Source organism: Monodelphis domestica, chromosome 6 (genome assembly GCF_027887165.1).
Source record: "Monodelphis domestica isolate mMonDom1 chromosome 6, mMonDom1.pri, whole genome shotgun sequence".
NCBI lineage: Eukaryota > Metazoa > Chordata > Mammalia > Didelphimorphia > Didelphidae > Monodelphis > Monodelphis domestica.
The window spans coordinates 310,064,443-310,082,854 of record NC_077232.1 but is presented as its reverse complement, the minus strand read 5'-3'; the positions used below and the strand labels follow the sequence as shown (position 1 = coordinate 310,082,854).

The 18,412-nt window shown below is 38.7% G+C and overlaps 1 protein-coding gene across 1 annotated transcript; it reads left to right on the top strand.

The window, feature by feature from the left end:
* The first annotated feature begins 16,557 nt into the window (after positions 1-16,557).
* On the top strand, positions 16,558-17,386 carry LOC100012050 (ras-related protein Rab-31-like). The gene has a single exon (XM_056803855.1). The coding sequence runs from the start codon at positions 16,576-16,578 to the stop codon at positions 17,161-17,163; it is 588 nt and encodes a 195-aa protein (XP_056659833.1). The 5' UTR covers positions 16,558-16,575; the 3' UTR covers positions 17,164-17,386.
* The last annotated feature ends 1,026 nt before the right edge of the window (positions 17,387-18,412 follow it).

Sequence of the window (18,412 nt, the reverse complement as noted above, 5' to 3'; positions counted from 1 at the left end):
GAAGGGCGTGCAATATACAGATAGAGAAACTGCAGGCAGTCTGAAGAGGCAGACAATACTAATGTCTGGAGAGATCAGTAAAAGGTTCAGCAGCAGGATCATGCCTGATTGTAGCCTTCAGGAAAGGTAAAGACCCATCTTTGCATTAAAGGCAAGCAGGACACGTAGTATGGAGTTGGGGAATGGAATGCTGAACTTGAGGAAGCTATTAAGTCCAATTTATTTGGAGCATGCTATGCTTCAAAGGGAGTAATGCGAAAGGGGGAAATAGTCAGGGAAACTTCACCCAGACAAAGCCTATGAAAGACAGTGGAATTTGAATGTTCATGTAGGAGCAAGAAGGAGTGTTTGAAGGTTTTCGAGCAGGGAGTGAGTGACATTGTGGGTTTTAGAAAGATTTAAGGACATCATTTAGACAGTTGTGTGGGAGATTGACTGTAGAAAAGAGAGAATAAAAACAGAAAGAGCTTGGGAACGTCTTGCAGTCATCTGAGTGAAGGTGACAGAAATCTGAGCTGTGGTGATGACTGTGAATGGAAAAAAGGTAATTCTATGAAAGTTGGACTAACGAGGCATTGCAACTGGTTAGCTACGAGCATGAGGGAGAAGGGCAGAGGAAAGGGTGACTCTGTGGTTAGGCACGTAGCTGAGCTTAGGAAGGACTAGGATGATGGGGGGGCCAGCAAAAAAAAGAAGAAGAAAGTTTGGAAGAAAGACAGGCTTACGGTAGAAACTGATGAGTGTGGTTCGGGACACTTTGGGTTTCATGTACGTAAAGGATATCCTAGAGAGGACGCCAAGGAGACACTAGGAACATGAAGCTAGGCTTGGACAGAGATGAAGATTGGGTGTAGAGATCTGAGAGTCGCCAGCAAAGTGTCAAACCATGAGAGCTGAAAAGAGCTGTATTGACAGAGTATGTGGAGAGGCGAGAAAAGAAGAGAAGGCCCAGACTTTGGAGATCATTTGAGATGATAAAGAGCCAGCAAAAGAGCCAAAGAAGAGTGCTCAGCTTTGTGGGGGAAAAAATGGAAAAGAAAACAGCTGAGAGATATAATTATAGCCCTTTCGTGCACATAATTTCCAATCCCACATAATTTATGAGGGAAGTCATTTCAAATAAAATTTTCACATAATTGACATTTTGAAAAAATGTAAATAATTATTCAAATATTAGCAGTTTAACATCCCGGCTGTAGACAAATCAAACTCTTATAATTTTACTTTGCTTATTTTTTCCATAATAATAAATGTAATGGTATCTTCGGTGATTATCTGGATAAATCCATTTGTTAAAAGCCCAGGTAGTGTTCCCTATTTGAGGGAAACGAGCATATACATGAGGATTAAACCAATAATCAGTAAGTCACTGGCAAAGAAAATTACAAAACATTTTGCTTGTAAAGTTCACAGGGATTCTACTTTTTATTAAAAAGCTCAAAAAGATAGTGCCATGAATTACATATGCCGTGTTTGAAAGATTCCAAACAGTAACAGGGGCAGTGACACTGAGACATACCTGCGCCAAACAATTCTCAGGTCAAGAAAAGCTATTTAAAGACTTTTTAGTCAATGATTCCACACGTTATTACTTTTTTATATCTCACCAGAACACTTCTCTTATTCTGACTTAAGCTCATAGGGACGATGGGGGAGATGCATGATTACAGGAACCAAGAAGAGCAAGTATTAAGGAGAAAAAGGATACTGCAAGTATTATCTTTTTATCTGTAAGGCAACACTATACAAACCGGAGGGGATTTGAAAGATCAACGGAGCTACAAAGGCCATGATATTTATGATGAAGTAGAAACGAGGCCTCTTCCCTATGGAAAAATGCCATGGCCTTTCTAAGGGCCAACCCTACTTTCTTAAGGATGCTCATTCATTGACTTGTGAAGCACTTCACAAAGAATGCTTAGTTCCCGGCAGATGACCTGTTGGTGGCCTGTAGAACCCAGACCTGACTAGAGCCTGGATCCTTCTGATTCCTTTTCCTTCTGGTTCTCATGCCTGGCCAAAGCGCCATGATCTTTATGACCCCAGATCTGTCTTCATGAGCAGTGGCTGATTCCGGCCAAGGATAAAATTCTTTTAGAACTGTCTCAGTTCGTTCACTAGGACTCTTTGTTTTCTTCCTGGTGTAGGCTCTGATTTCTGAGCCTGAGGACTGCAGAGTGAAATGCTGAACCTAACCCTTTGATAGAGTCAGAGACAGTGAACTGGCAAGGCAAGGAGAGCCAGTCCTTTAACCCATTCAAGGAGAACTAAGTTGTTACAGCCACTCTGAAGAGAGCTCAGTTTAAGAGAGTGGGCAACTTTGAGGAAGAGGCTTGCTCTAAGATATTAGGGCCCCAGAAGAGGACGCATTAGCAGTCTAGCTGCATCAGCTTTGTGTTTGAGAGAGGGAAATCTAGTCCATGGGAACCGTCTTATTTTTTTAAAAGATCGGTTGAAAACGGGCCATACTTATTGCAATCAGAGGGCAACATTCGGGGGAGGGGGGGTCCTCCAATTAGCCTCTAAAATAATAAATAATTATAATTAAATAATATATATATATATAATATAAATAAATTAATAAATTAATAAAAATAAAATAATCTCCATAAGGAAAAGTCTAAGCAATTCCATAGCCAAAATTCAAAGCTCCCACTGCAAAGGGAAAGACACCACAACCAAGAATAACGATCTTGCAAAGCTGAGTATCATCCCACAGGCTAAAACATAAATCTTCAGTGGGATAGAAGCCTTCCAGACTTTTTCTGATGAAAAGACTAGAGCTGAGTAGGGATGTTGGAATGCAAGCAACAGTCCAGAGAAACCTAGAAAGATAAAGATATTGGAGCAATTGGAAGGTGGTTTGATGATGTGGCAGGGAAGGAAGGAAGGTTTGATGATGTGGCACTAGCGTTCTAGAAGGAGAAGAAGCATGTGTCCTTCAACAGGTATCGCTTCTTTTTTCTTCCTTGTTCTTCTTTTATCACTGGTCTTAGTGGTTCAGGGTATTTTTCAGCTCCTTTTCAGGGGGTTTATTTTGTTGTGGTGGTTTTCATGTTAAACCTTTTGACAGTGCCAAGGACTTGGATGGCAAGAGCTTTCCTTTGGGGTCTTCAGTAAGTGTGGCTTTCCCCTCCTGCAGGAGCAGTGGCCAGGCTGCATCTCCACAAGAGTGCTTGCTGGCGTGCTGGGCTCCTGAGCATCCTGGGCTAGAAGCATCCTCCTCTCTAATCCGTGAACTCTCCCGTTCAGGGTCTCCGGCTGGTGTCTCCAGAGCAGTCTGAGAGGAGGTGGTAGTGTTTTGACTTAACTGGCACCTGCTTTGCTGTTTCGGTAGGCTGGTTATCTGCCCTGGGGGCGGCAGGGATGGCTGATCCTTTCTCCACAGGATCTGAGCCTCCAGATCATGGCCACGAGGCCTGGCTAGGAGCAGGTACAGTTGGGGGCATTGCTGCCTCTGCTACGCTTTTCATGCTTATCTGTCTTTGGTAGCAGTAGGTCAGCAGTTATTGCAGGTGCTAGTGAAGAAGTTGGACCCCGAGTGTGAATTGTACTTCTGGCAAGTCATGTTATGTCTCTCAACCTCAATTTCCTTATCTGTAAAATGCAGAGAGTTTTTTTTTTTAGATTTAGTTCCTAGAACTAAAAAAAATGTAGTAGTTTTTTGATAGATCAGCAAATAGATGTTTCATTGGAAGTGTCCCAGGATCTTGGAAAATCGCCAATTGCTACATGAAGGATAATTGTGTACAGTTGATTTTGATTTACATAGAATTGTAGTTGAAAGCATTTCTAAGTACTGAGTAACAGTGCTCACCAGCCAAGAAATTTTCATTCAACTTGTATTTATAAAATTGGTGGGAATTAACCAAACCTGTGACAAAGTGTGTTTTTTCAAGAATATATTTGTTACATGGATTCTTGTTACACTAATACTTGAAACTTGTGCCTTATGGTATTGTTATTGTTAAGTAGTCATGTTATGTTTTTAGTTATGCTTTTGGAAACACTGGGGTGCGTGGGTGTGTGTACCAAAGTGTGAGAGAGCCATATAATTTCATATATAATAATCCATATAATAAAATGTAATATAACCATTTTTTATAAATTTTTATGACTTTTTTAAACAATTGTCTTTGCCTTTTCCTCATGTATACAATGAACAAGATGCTCAGCATGGAATTTGTAGCTACAGAATTGATACTATCTGCCTTGATTTGTCAATAAATATTTAATAACATCAAAAAAAAAGGGAGGAACTAGACTAGTTCCTACCTCACAGAGTCATTGGGAGGAGCAAATAAGATAATACAGCTAATCTTAATGTGCTAGACAAATGCTACCTAGCTATTATGATCTTAAATGGAAGACTATTGAGTCTTTAAGGATGTCCCATTGGCACCCTTTCTTCTTTTTTAACATATCTTCTTTCCTTCTAAGATCATTAAACATTATCTGTTGGTAACAAGTATCAGCCTTCAGAGTATCTTATTGGCATCTGTGGTGAAAACGTATTAGCTGAGATACACAAAAAACAAAATCCAAGTCCGCAAGCCAAGAAGAAATAGGTTTATTGAGAGAGGGCGCTCTCCCAATAAAGCCGGGCTCTGGTTAGCTGCTACGACGACAGCCAGTCTTGAAAGCAGATCCCTCATAGAGCCTTTTCTCTAGAGCTGGTGTCAGAAGCACAGGGCCATTTGACTCAAGGAAGCTGGCTAGAGTTACTTGGCCCAATGATGTAAGTCAGTCATTTGACCTCTGCCTTGAGCGGAGTGTTATGCATGCCGAGCTGATTGTGCAGAGGCCAACATAAGGAGAGGTTGTTTAGGACAGTGACAAAAGCACCAGGCCATGCCCTCTGCATGGAATCATTTCAGAGCAGAATGAGAAATCTATATGATTCCATTGGCCTAGTATGAGTAAGGGCAGAAATCTAAAGCATGACGGGGTAGTAGCAGAAGAGAATAGATGGAAAATGTTAGCAGAACAGACTAGAATATATAAAATAATACAAAATCAGGGGGAATGGGATTTCACATTCACATAGCTAATCAAATTGCTCCCCTGCAATCCCTGCACTTAAAATACTATCTCCCATGCTTTACCCAGAAAACAACTATCATTCAGGCTATATTCTGCTTTTTTTCTAAGTAAGGAAACAAACTGAGTTCTCCAAGGTTCTTTCACACTAGCTAAATTCTCACAAATTGTTTCTCCCAAAGATTTCTAAATTCCACCTTTTAGAGGAAGCCTTTCCTGATCCTTCTTAATTCTAGGGTCTTCCCTTTGTTGATTATTTCCAGTTTATGCTGCATGTAACTTATTTGTACGCAGACCTTTGCAGGTATCTCTCACCCAGTAGACTAAGAGCTACTAGGAAATAGAAACTGACTGCATTTTGATTCTCCTTTTTATCTCCAGTGATTACCACAGTACCTGACTCATAGTAAGCTTTAACAAATGTTTATTGACTAAGTCTTTTAGCAATGTCCATTAATTCATCTGCATTGTCCTCTTCTATCCTCTTCCGAAAGAATGGTCCTCTCCTTACTGATCTTTTTGACTACAGACTCAATTTGACTGATAATTCTATCTTTCTGCAATCTCTTCTTCATTTTCTTCTTCTTCAATGATTTGTACATTTTCATTATTTATACCATGTGCTAATTTTATATGCAAACAATGATACCAGGAATCTCTACACAAAACTTTTCCCGAACATGGAGAAACCAACACAATATGTAAGGATCTAACCAACTTTCCTATGTTGCTGAGGTTTTAGCAAAATTTTTTACATATACCATATCTCCTGGTTCATAATTATGAAGAGAATAATCCAAAGGACCAGTTTGAATCAATACTCCCATATCATGTAATTCTTTTAGTCTTTATTGTAAAGCACTTAAGTAAGAAGCAAGTTGACAATCTCATCCTAAGAGAGATGTATAGACTGTCTTACAAGTTTTTGCTTGTAGTGGAGCATGTCCAAAGAGTATTTCATAGGATGATATATACAAATCTGCTCTTGGCCTCATACGTAAGTAAAACAAAGCTATAGGACTCTGGCCATTTGAGATGAGTTTCAGCACAGAGCTTCCCACCATAGTTTTTATTTCCTAATTCACACACTCCACTTGCCCTGAACTTTGGGGATGATAAGGCACATGATATTTTGGTGTTATTCCTAGATTTTCATAGACTCTTTTCAGGATGTCTTGAGTGAAATGGGATCCTTTATCGGAGACTATTGTTAATAGTACTCCAAATCTAGGTATAATTTCTTTAATCAACACTTTGACCACAAAACTAGCTTTTGGCATGCTGATGTAATCATTCTGCAGACTCTAAAATGGACAATATGCTAAATAAAGGTCTACCCCCTAAACCTTTCTGTCTGAATACTCCTTAATTGAATTTTTGGCAAACAGAACAACTTGAACAGATCTTATTTGCTACAGTACTTATTCCAGGAGCAACCCATTGTCTCTTTATGGTGTCAATTACAGCTTGAGTACCAAAATGACCATTTGTGTGTGAATGGCTTGACACAAATAGGTATACAGGTCTTTTGGTAACAGTGGCTTTCCTGTATCTGTTAACCATATACCATGTTCTTTTCTTGCTCCAAACTTCTCTTTCCATTTTTGTAGTTCTGAGTCTACATAAGCTTTTTCTAGATCATCAGATTCTATAGTTGATAAGTTCATAATATACAATGGGGCATTTCTGGCCACAAATTTTGCAGTTATATCAGCTCTATAATTTCATTTAGCAACTGAATCTCTTCTATTAGTATGACTTCTACAATGGATTACCGCTAGCTGTTTAGGCTTTTGGATAGCATCCAACAACTCAGTTATTATTTCTGCATGAGCAATTGGTTTTCATATTGCAGTAATAAAACCTTGTTGTTTCCAGATCTTTCCTGTAGCATGACACACAGAAAAAGCCTAATGAGAGTCTGTGTAAATGTTTGCACTTTTACCAGCTGCCAGAAGAAATGCTTGCTTTAAAGCGATCAACTCTGCAATTTGAGCACTAAGGTTACTAGATAATGATCCATATCACAGTGTTTCAAATTCTGTGACAACTGCAGCACCTATGCATCTAATTCCATTACACAAATATGAAGACCCATCTGTGAATAAAACAAATCTGGATTTTCAATTGGAGTGTCTTTTAAATGCATCCTCAGTATATCCACTAGATCTACTACTTCTAAACATTCATGTAATGGTTCACCATTCTTTGGCAAATCAGGAAGAAGTGTACCTGGGTTTAATATACTACACCTTTTCAATGTGATGTTTTCACTACCTAGAAGTATAATTTCATACTTAGATATTCATTGGTCTGAATATGCTTGAGTACAAAATTTCCTCATTAGTGCTTCTATTTGATGTGAACAAAATACTGTCAATGGACATCCCAAAACTAAGTCTGATGACTTTTGAACTAACATAGCTGCAGCAGCTATACCCCTTAAACAACGAACTATACCTGCAGCAATTGGATCTAGCTGACAACTATAGTATCCAATTGCACGATAACTTTGTCCTAAAGTCTGTGTCAGTACACCAGATGCAATACCTTTGGTCTCATTCACAAATAATTGAAAGGGTTTAGTATAGTCTGGGATTCTAAGAGCTGGTGCACATAAAATCACTTTATTAAGCTTACTTAAGGCTTGCAGATGTTCAGGTTTGAGATTCAGAGGTTCTGGTTCTGTATTCCTGGTTAGATCTGTTAAACATTTAATAATTTCACTATATCCAGGTATTCATTGTCTACAAAAACCAGTTGTCCCAAGAACAGCTTTGAGTTGCTTCTTGGTCTTAGGTGCACTCAGTTTCTGGATATCAGCTATTCTGTTCTTAGTGATACTTCTGGACCCCTCTGACAAAACAAAACCAAAATATTCAACATGAGGCAAAACCCACTGAAGTTTTGCTTTAGAGATTTTATGTCCATGCTTATATAATTCAATCAAAAGAATCTTTCTATATCTCAAACACACTTTAGCAGATGGAGATGCTAGGAGGATATCATCTACAAAATGCACTATTTTACTTTCCTTGAATGATATTGTTTTAAGGTCTCTGTTCAAAATTTGAGAGAATTAGCTCAGGCTATCACAGAAACCTTGTGGAAGATGAGTGAAAGTCCACTGGGCACTACTCCATGTGAAAGCAAAGATCTTTTGACAATCCTTATGAATTGGTATTGAGAAAAACACTGAACATAAATCTACCATGATGAAATATCTTGCTTGACTTGGAATGGATGAGATTATAGCAGCTGGACTTGGTACTATAGAATGAGTCTTTATTACATGATCATTTACAGCTCTCAAATCCAGTATGAATCTATAGACAATTCTGCCATCTTGATTGAGCTTTTGTTTCTTTATTGGCAGTATGGGAATATTGTAATTTGAAAAACATGGTATAATGATCCCTTGTTGAATTAAGGACTCAATAATAGGTCTTATTCCATCTATAGCTTCTTTACTCAAAGGATATTGAGGAACACAAGGAACTGGTCCTCCCTTGGTTCTCACTATTACTGGATTAGCTGATTTTAATAGGCCTACATCTATGGAAGACTTTGCCCATAAATCTTCTGGTATATCCTCAGGAATAGGATAGATGGGATTCAACTCATTCTCTGCACTGACTGAATCTAAGAACAGCAACGGAAAGGCTTTCAGAGATTCTTCTGGGAGTTGTAATGATATATCCCCAGTGTCAGTACATTGAATCATTGCTCATAATTTACAAAGCAAGTCCCTCCAGAGAAGGTTCATTGGACATTGTGGCATACAAAGAAATGTGTGCTCCACTGTTAATGGACCTGGGGTAATCATTTTAGGTTGTAATTTTGCTATTCTCTGGTTTTCCAGTACCTCCAATCACTTCCATAGTACCAACAGCTCTACAATCTTTAGGAAGACTTTGCAAAAGTGATTTACTGGCTCCAGTATACACCAAAAGATCATATATCTGATCCCCTATAGTTACAGAAACATAGGGCTCAGTACTATTTGGAGGTTGGAAGGTTTCAAGAATTGGTACAAGCACAGTAACGTCAGTACAAAGCTCAGTCATTTTCTGTCCATCCAAGTCTACATCTGATTGAATTACATGACTCTCCCAGGACTTTGCATCATCAGCTTTTATATTACTCTCATTGGTCCTTAAATTCTTCATCTTAGTATCATTGTTCCCATTTACAACTTCATTATTATTATTTAGTTTATATTCTTCATTAATTTCTCTTATTTTACATTCATTATTATTTTCTATTAAATTTATATTACAATGTTCTTTCTCTGTACAATTATTTACACCAATTATATCCTCCTTTGATTCAATTAGTTCATTTGTATCACCATGTATTTTATTTTCATTACTCCCAATTTCATTTATCCTCAACTCATTTTCAATTATATCCCACTCATTTCTTGATTCATTCTCATGTGTTCCAAGAGGAAACCTTCATAAGGCACAAGCATTCGTACTCTGATTACCCTTTACAACCTGGCTGTATTTAGGCCTAGCTCCAGCATTTACCCAAGACTGCATAGTATTTAAATCAGGCTCTTGTTGTCCCTGGCAACAGGCATTTTGACATTGATTAGTATACCTATTTTTATTATTGCTATTATTAGTATTCTATTATTATTATAATTGTTATTATACTCCAGTTATTGTTTCTATTATACCCATTATTTCTCTTCTAACATGATTCCTAAATCTGTAGTCCCTGTACAGGTGTCCAATATGATCACAAAGGAAACAATGCCTAGGACTTGATCTTCTCTTATATGATTTATAATTATTAATATACCTTGGCTGTACAGATCTCAATGCAGCCACAGCTTTTATTTTTTTAATTTCACTGGCTCTGGCCTTCATTTCAGCTTCTTTCAATTTCCGTTTTAAATCCTCAACAACAGTATCTCTCTCATCATTTTTATCCTCCAAGTCAGTAGTCAAATATATAGCTTTTCTCTGTAATTCCTCAAGGTCTAACTCTTCCCAATTGGGGTAATTTGTTTTAAAAAATTGTCTGATCGGACTTCCGGTCAAGATGGCAGCTTAGAGAAAGCTAAAGTTCAGAGCTCCAGAAACCCTTCCTTACCGATCTCAAACCGAATGCTCCTAGGGCACCAAAATTCAAAACAAACAACAGAATAGACCCTGGGAACACTCCTCCTGGACCTGGATCAAAAAGTAAGGCACCCCAAAAGTCAAAACTCGAGATCACTCGAATCTAAGGGTAGGAAAAAGGAAGGCCCCAGGACCCATCCCCCCCCAACCCAGAGCGCTGAATCCGAGGCAGCAGCAGGAACCTCAGGGCAGGCAAAAGGGCCTTGGGAGCCAGCTATTCTGAAGGCCGCATCCTGAAAACAACCTGAGCCAGTCGTGGGGGCACCCAGACAGCAGGGAAACAGAGAGAGACGGGGGAGCCTGTAGCCCCCTGACTAGATCCTTCCATCTGAGTCTCACCAAAGGTCCCTGCCTCAGGGCATACTCAGTCCGAGGATAATCCTATCACCAGCCCACAGAGCTCCAGGAAGCCCCAGAGTGCAGGCTCCTCTGGCCAGCAAAGGCATTGAAATACATCTGAGAGTGTCAAGCCAGGCACAGAGCATAGAAGTAAGGCAACAGAGAAGCATCGGGAGGGAACTGAGGATGGTAGTAACACCAAAACACCGAAACACCAGCAATTCCGGGCTTCCTGGGGAAGACAGACAATTGGCCTGGGGCTAAAGCCACTGAACACCAGACAGATAACAGAAGAGCCAGCCCCCCTCACTCAGATAGAGATGGCAAACAGCACAGAAGCAAAAAAGCCTCAAAACAACAAGAAAAACAAGAAGGGGGCAACTTTGGACACATTTTATGGAGCAAAAATACAAAATACAGAGGAGATAGAAGAGGAAACACAAGCAAATGCGTCGAAACCTTCCAAAGGAAATGGAAACTCTCCACAAACTTTTAAAGAATTTGAATAGAAAATGATAAAAAAAAAAAAAGATGAAAGCCTTCTGACAGGAAAAGTGGGAATTAATGCAAAAGAATTTCACGCAACTACAAAACTGGTTTGACCAAACTAAAAAGGAAAACCAGGCTTTAAAGGTCAGAATTAGGCAACTGGAAGACAACGAGCAGGAAAAAGAGCAAGAATTAATAAAGCAAAGCCAAAAGATCAAGAAATTAGAAGAGAACATAAAATATCTCACTGACAAGGTGACAGACTTGGAAAATAGAGGAAGAAGAGATAATTTAAGAATAATTGGACTTCCAGAAAAGCCAGAAATAAACAGCAAACTCGACATCGTAATACAAGATATAATCAAAGAAAATTGCCCAGAGATTCTAGAAAAAGGGGGCAATACAGCCACTGAAAGAGCTCACAGAACACCCTCTACACTAAATCCCCAAAAGACAACTCCCAGGAATGTAATTGCCAAATTCCAAAGCTTTCAAGCAAAAGAAAAAATCCTATAAGAAGCCAGAAAAAGACAATTTAGATATAAAGGAATGCCAACCAGGGTCACACAAGACCTTGCAAGTTCCACTCTGAATGATCATAAGGCATGGAACATGATTTTCAGAAAGGCAAGAGAGCTGGGTCTTCAACCAAGAATCAGCTATCCAGCAAAACTGACTATATACTTCCAAGGGAAAGTATGGGCATTCAACAAAATAGAAGATTTCCAACTTTTTGCAAAGAAAAGACCAGAGCTCTGTGGAAAGTTCGATATCAAAAAACAAAGAGCATGGAATACATGAAAAGGTCAATATGATGGAAAGGGAAAAGGAGAAAATTGTTATCTTTTCCTTTATTCAACCTCTCTTCTATAAGGACTACATTTATATCAATCTATGTACACTAACATGTGGGGAAAATGTAATGTGTAAATAGGGGGGAAAGAAAAACCAAATAATCTTTCTCACACAAAGATTCACATGGGAAGGGGAGGGGAAGAAAACTCCTATAAGAAGGAGAGGAAGAGAGTTTTTACTTAAACCTTACTCTCAGGGAAATCAACTCTGAGAAGGAAGAACATCCAGATCCATTGGGATCTTGAATTCTATCTTACCCAACAAGGGTAGGGAGAAGGGAAAACCAAGGGGGAGAGGGAAAACAAAAGGGGAGGGAAGGAGAGGGGGAGGGGGATGGAACAAAAAAGGAGGGACTAGAAAGGAAACATATAAAGGGAGGGGACAAGGGGGACTGATTTAAAGTAAATCACTGGATTAAAAGGTTAGCGCTAAAGAAGAAAGGTTAGAATTAGGGAAGGATATCAAAATGCCAGAGAATTCACAAGTCACGATCATAACTTTGAACGTGAATGGAATGAACTCACCCATAAAATGTAGACAAATTGCAGAATGGGTTAGAATCCAAAACCCTACCATATGTTGTCTTCAAGAAACACACATGAGGCAGGTAGACACCCACAATGTCAGAATTAAAGGATGGAGTAAGACCTTCTGGGCCTCAACTGACAGAAAGAAGGCAGGAGTGGCAATCATGATATCTGATAAAGCCAAAGCAAAAATAGACCTGATTAAGAGGGATAGGGAAGGTAATTATATTTTGTTAAAAGGGACTTTAGATAATGAGGAAATATCACTAATCAACATGTATACACCAAATAATATAGCACCCAAATTTCTAATGGAGAAACTAGGAGAATTGAAGGAAGAAATAGACAGTAAAACAATATTAGTGGGAGATTTGAACCAACCATTATCAAATTTAGATAAATCAAATCAAAAAATAAATAAGAAAGAGGTAAAAGAAGTGAATGAAATCTTAGAAAAATTAGAGTTAATAGACATATGGAGAAAATAGGGACAAAAAGGAATACACCTTCTTCTCAGCACCACATGGCACATTCACAAAGATTGGCCATACATTAGGTCACAGAAACATGGCATACAAATGCAGAAAAACAGAAATAATAAATGCAGCCTTCTCAGATCACAAGGCAATAAAAATAATGATCAGTAACGGTACGTGGAAGACCAAATCAAAAACTAATTGGAAATTAAACAATATGAGACTCCCAAATCGTTTAGTTAGAGAAGAAATCACAGAAACAATTAATAATTTCATCAAGGAAAATGACAACGGCGAGACATCTTCAAACCTTTTGGGATACAGCCAAAGCAGTAATCAGAGGTAAATTCATATCCCTGAGTGCATATATTAACAAACTAGGGAGAGCAGAAATCAATCAATTGGAAATGCAAATAAAAAAACTCAAAAGTGATCAAATTAAAAATCCCCAGCAGAAAACCAAACTAGAAATCCTAAAAATTAAGGGAGAAATTAATAAAATAGAAAGTGATGTAACTATTGATTTAATAAATAAGACTAGAACCTGGTACTTTGAAAAAACAAACAAAATAGACAAAGTACTGGTCAATCTAATGAAAAAAAGGAAAGAAGAAAAGCAAATTAACAGCATCAAAGATGAAAAGGGGGAAAGCACCTCCGATGAAGAGGAAATTAAGGCAATCATTAAAAATTACTTTGCCCAATTATATGGCAATAAATACAGCAATCTAGGCGATATGGATGAATATATACAAAAATACAAACTGCCTAGACTAACAGAAGAGGAAATAGAATTCTTAAATAATCCCATATCAGAAAATGAAATCCAACAGGCTATCAAAGAACTCCCTAAGAAAAAATCCCCAGGGCCCAACGGATTCACAAGTGAATTCTATCAAACATTCAGAGAACAGTTAATCCCAATACTATACAAACTATTTGACATAATAAGCAAAGAGGGAATTCTACCAAACTCCTTTTATGACACAAACATGGTACTGATTCCAAAACCAGGCAGATCAAAAACAGAGAAAGAAAATTATAGACCAATCTCCCTAATAAATATAGATGCAAAAATCTTAAATAGGATACTAGCAAAAAGACTCCAGCAAGTGATCAGAAGGGTCATCCACCATGATCAAGTAGGATTTATACCAGGGATGCAGGGCTGGTTCAATATTAGGAAAACCATCCACATAATCGACCATATAAACAAGCAAACCAACAAAAATCACATGATTATTTCAATAGATGCAGAAAAAGCCTTTGATAAAATACAACATTCATTCCTATTGAAAACACTAGAAAGCAAAGGAATAGGAGGGTCATTCCTAAAAATAATAAACAGTATATATCTAAAACCATCAGCCAATATCATCTGCAATGGAGATGAACTAAATGCATTCCCAATAAGATCTGGAGTGAAACAAGGATGCCCTTTATCACCTCTACTATTTGACATTGTACTAGAAACACTAGCAGTAGCAATTAGAGAAGAAAAAGAAATTGAAGGCATCAAAATAGGCAAGGAGGAGACCAAGTTATCACTCTTTGCAGATGACATGATGGTCTACTTAAAGAATCCTAGAGATTCAACCAAAAAGCTAATTGAAATAATCAACAACTTTAGCAAAGTTGCAGGATACAAAATAAACCCACATAAGTCATCAGCATTTCTATACATCTCCAACATAGTTCAGCAGCAAAAACTAGAAAGAGAAATCCCATTCAAAATCACCTTAGACAAAATAAAATACCTAGGAATCTCTCTCCCGAGACAAACACAGGAACTATATGAACACAACTGCAAAACACTCTCCACACAACTAAAACTAGACTTGAGCAATTGGAAAAACATTAACTGCTCATGGATAGGATGAGCCAATATAGTAAAAATGACCATCCTACCCAAACTTATCTATTTAGTGCCATACCCATAGAACTTCCAAAAATTTTCTTTACTGATTTAGAAAAAACCATAACAAAGTTCATTTGGAAGAACAAAGGATCAAGGATATCCAGGGAAATAATGAAAAAAAAAATACAAAGGAAGGGGGCCTTGCAGTCCCAGATCTCAAATTATATTACAAAGCAACAGTCATCAAAACAATTTGGTACTGGCTAAGAGACAGAAAGGAGGATCAGTGGAATATACTTGGGGCAAGTGACCTCAGCAAGACAGTATACGATAAACGCAAAGATCCCAGTTTTTGGGTCAAAAATCCACTATTTGATAAAAACTGCTGGGAAAACTGGAAGACAGTGTGGGAGAGATTAGGATTAGATCAACACCTCACACCCTACACCAAGATAAATTCAAAATGGGTGACTGACATGAACATAAAGAAGGAAACTATAAGTAAATTAGGTAAACACAGAATAGTATACATGTCAGACCTTTGGGAAGGGAAAGACTTTAAAACCAAGCAAGACATACAAAGAGTCACAAAATGTAAAATAAATAATATCGACTGCATCAAATTAAAAAACTTTTGTACAAACAAAACCAATATAACTAAAATCAGAAGGAAAGCAACAAATTGGGAAGCAATCTTCATAAAAACCTCTGACAAAGGTTTAATTACTCAAATTTACAAAGAACTAAATCAATTGTACAAAAAATCAAGCCATTCTCCAATTGATAAATGGGCAAGGGACATGAACTGGCAGTTCTCAGCCAAAGAAATCAAAACCATTAATAAGCAAATGAAAAAGTGTTCTAAATTTCTTATAATCAGAGAGCTGGAAATCAAAACAACTCTGAGGTATCACCTCACACGTAGCAGATTGGCCAACTTGACAGCAAAGGAAAGTAATGAATGCTGGAGGGGATGTGGCAAAGTAGGGACATTAATTCATTGCTGATGGAGTTGTGAACTGATCCAATCATTCTGGAGGGCAATTTGGAACTATACCCAAAGGGCGATAAAAGAATGTCTGCCCTTTGATCCAACCATAGCACTGCTGGGTTTGTACCCCAAAGAGATAATGGACAAAAAGACTTGTACAAAAATATTCATAGCTGCGCTCTTTGTGGTGGCCAAAAACTGGAAAGCGAGGGGATGCCCATCAATTGGGGAATGGCTGAGCAAATTGTGGTATCTGTTGGTGATGGAATACTATTGTGCTAAAAGGAATAATAAAGTGGAGGAATTCCATGGAGACTGGAACAACCTCTAGGAAGTGATGCAGAGTGAAAGGAGCAGAACCAGGAAAACATCGTACACAGAGACTGATACACTGTGGTACAATCGAAGGTAATGGACTTCTCCACTAGGGACAATGCAATGTCTCTGAACAATTTGCAGGGATCTAAAAAACAGTATCCACAAGCAGAGGATAAACTGTGGAGTAAAAACACCAAGGAAAAGCAACTGCCTGACTACAGGGGTTGAGGGGACATGTCTGAGGAGAGACTCTAAATGAACACTCTAGTGCAAATACCAACAACATGGAAATGGGTTCGAACCAAGAACACATGTGAAACACAGTGCAATTGTGCACTGGCTATGGGAGAAGTGGTGGGAGGGGTCGGGGGGAGGAAAAGATAATGATCATTGTTTCCAATGAATAATGTTTGTAAATAACCAAATAAAATAATGTTTAAAAAGTAAAAATAGAGAGAGGAGCCAGCAGCGGCGGCGTTGCCTGCGTGGGACACCGGGGGACTCCTCCTGGAGGATGCAAGCCTCTCTGCCCTGCCTCAGCCCAAATCAGATGATGGCAACACGAGAGCTGAAAGTGTGTCTTCTCGGGGATACTGGAGTTGGAAAGTCAAGCATTGTTTGCCGATTTGTACAGGATCACTTTGACCACAACATCAGCCCTACAATTGGTGCTTCTTTCATGACTAAAACTGTGCCTTGTGGAAATGAACTTCTTAAGTTTCTCATCTGGGATACGGCTGGTCAGGAACGTTTCCATTCATTGGCACCCATGTACTATCGAGGATCTGCAGCAGCTGTTATAGTGTATGATATCACTAAACAGGATTCTTCTAATACCTTGAAGCAATGGGTGAAAGAATTAAAAGAACATGGTCCAGGAAATATTGTAATGGCCATCGCTGGAAACAAATGTGATCTCTCAGATATTAGGGAGGTTCCCATGAAGGATGCCAAGGAAGATGCTGAATCCATAAGAGTAGTTGTAGTCGAAACAAGTGCAAAATGTGCTATTAATATTGAGGAACTCTTTCAAGGAATCAGTCGTCAGATCCCACCCTTGGACCCTCATGAAGATGGGAACAACGGAGCAATCAAGCTTGGAAAGCAGCCACCACAAACTAGCAGGCGATGTTGCTGACCCCATGGGATATCATCTGATGTACTTGAAGAACTCAATTCCCATTTTCTTGTGCACTGACAAAAGGACTTCCCACTCTTGGTAACTTGGTGCCTTGTTAAAAAAAAAAAAATCCCAGCTCTGCATTTTGAGAAATATTCAGACATCACAGCCAGAAAGTCTCCCTGGGAAAGGATTTTGCAGAAACTTTTGAAAAATCCTTAGTCATACTATTTATACTGATGGATTGGATTGTACCAAATTCCTTTTACCCTTCCCCCTCTCCTTTCACTCTCTCTCTTCGTTTTTACTGAGTGGGCAAAGGAAGACAGTAGGTGGATGACAAGTATATGTCGAGTTCTCCGTTAAACCCTCTCAAACTCAAGTTTTGTAAGAAAGAGGATGTGTTTTTGTTGGCTCAGTTTGTGTGGGGGATTCTGGGATGGTTCGTTCCTCTCTGACTTCCTCTTGGCCTGGACCCACTGCAGGAGTCTTTCTGAGCCGCTGCCTTGGCTGGTAACCTAAGCAGTCACCTGTGAAAGTGAACTAGTGAGGAGTTTCTATAGAGTCTTGGAGCTTTTAGCCTACTTTTTATTTTTAAATTGTAGATCAGCTCTAAAAACTGTGTTTAAAGAAGAAATCGAATTTAGCCTGTACTTCACACATCTTCTGGAGAGAACAGAGTTGTTATTCAACTATCCCCCCAATTACAAACTAAAGAGGAATTCAGTGGAAAAGAAGGGAAAGTTTATTTGAAAGAAAGAGAAAGAATGGAAAGGAGATGGAAGGAACAAAAGAAAGGCAGGAAGAAAGGAAAATCTATTAGATTCCTGCTTTCCCCACCCCCACCCCCATAGTTTAGCATTACAGATTTTAAGTTTCAGGTCTATGTAGAATAGCAAACCTGAGAAAATTGCTACAAATGACTTGGGGTGGAGGGGAAAAAAAAGACAGAAGGCATTTCTATGTAAGAATTTATATGACTAGAGACTAAGGGGGAACAGAGACTTTTCTTAAAGAGGTACAACCTGCTGCATGTTGTCTTGACAGGCAAGGAGCTCAATGCACAGAGTATTTCCTTGCCAACAGAATCTGCCATGGCTTCTTCATCAAGGTTGAGAATTGCAGTAGAAGAAGCTGCAGACTAAACCACAGGGCAAGCTTCTGATGAGGGAAGCTTGGTTACATCACCAAGCGATTAGCCCGAGTAAGCGGCAGCTCCTGAAGGTTTGTAGACCCTTGAAATTATTAGGGGGAAAAAAGGCATTTA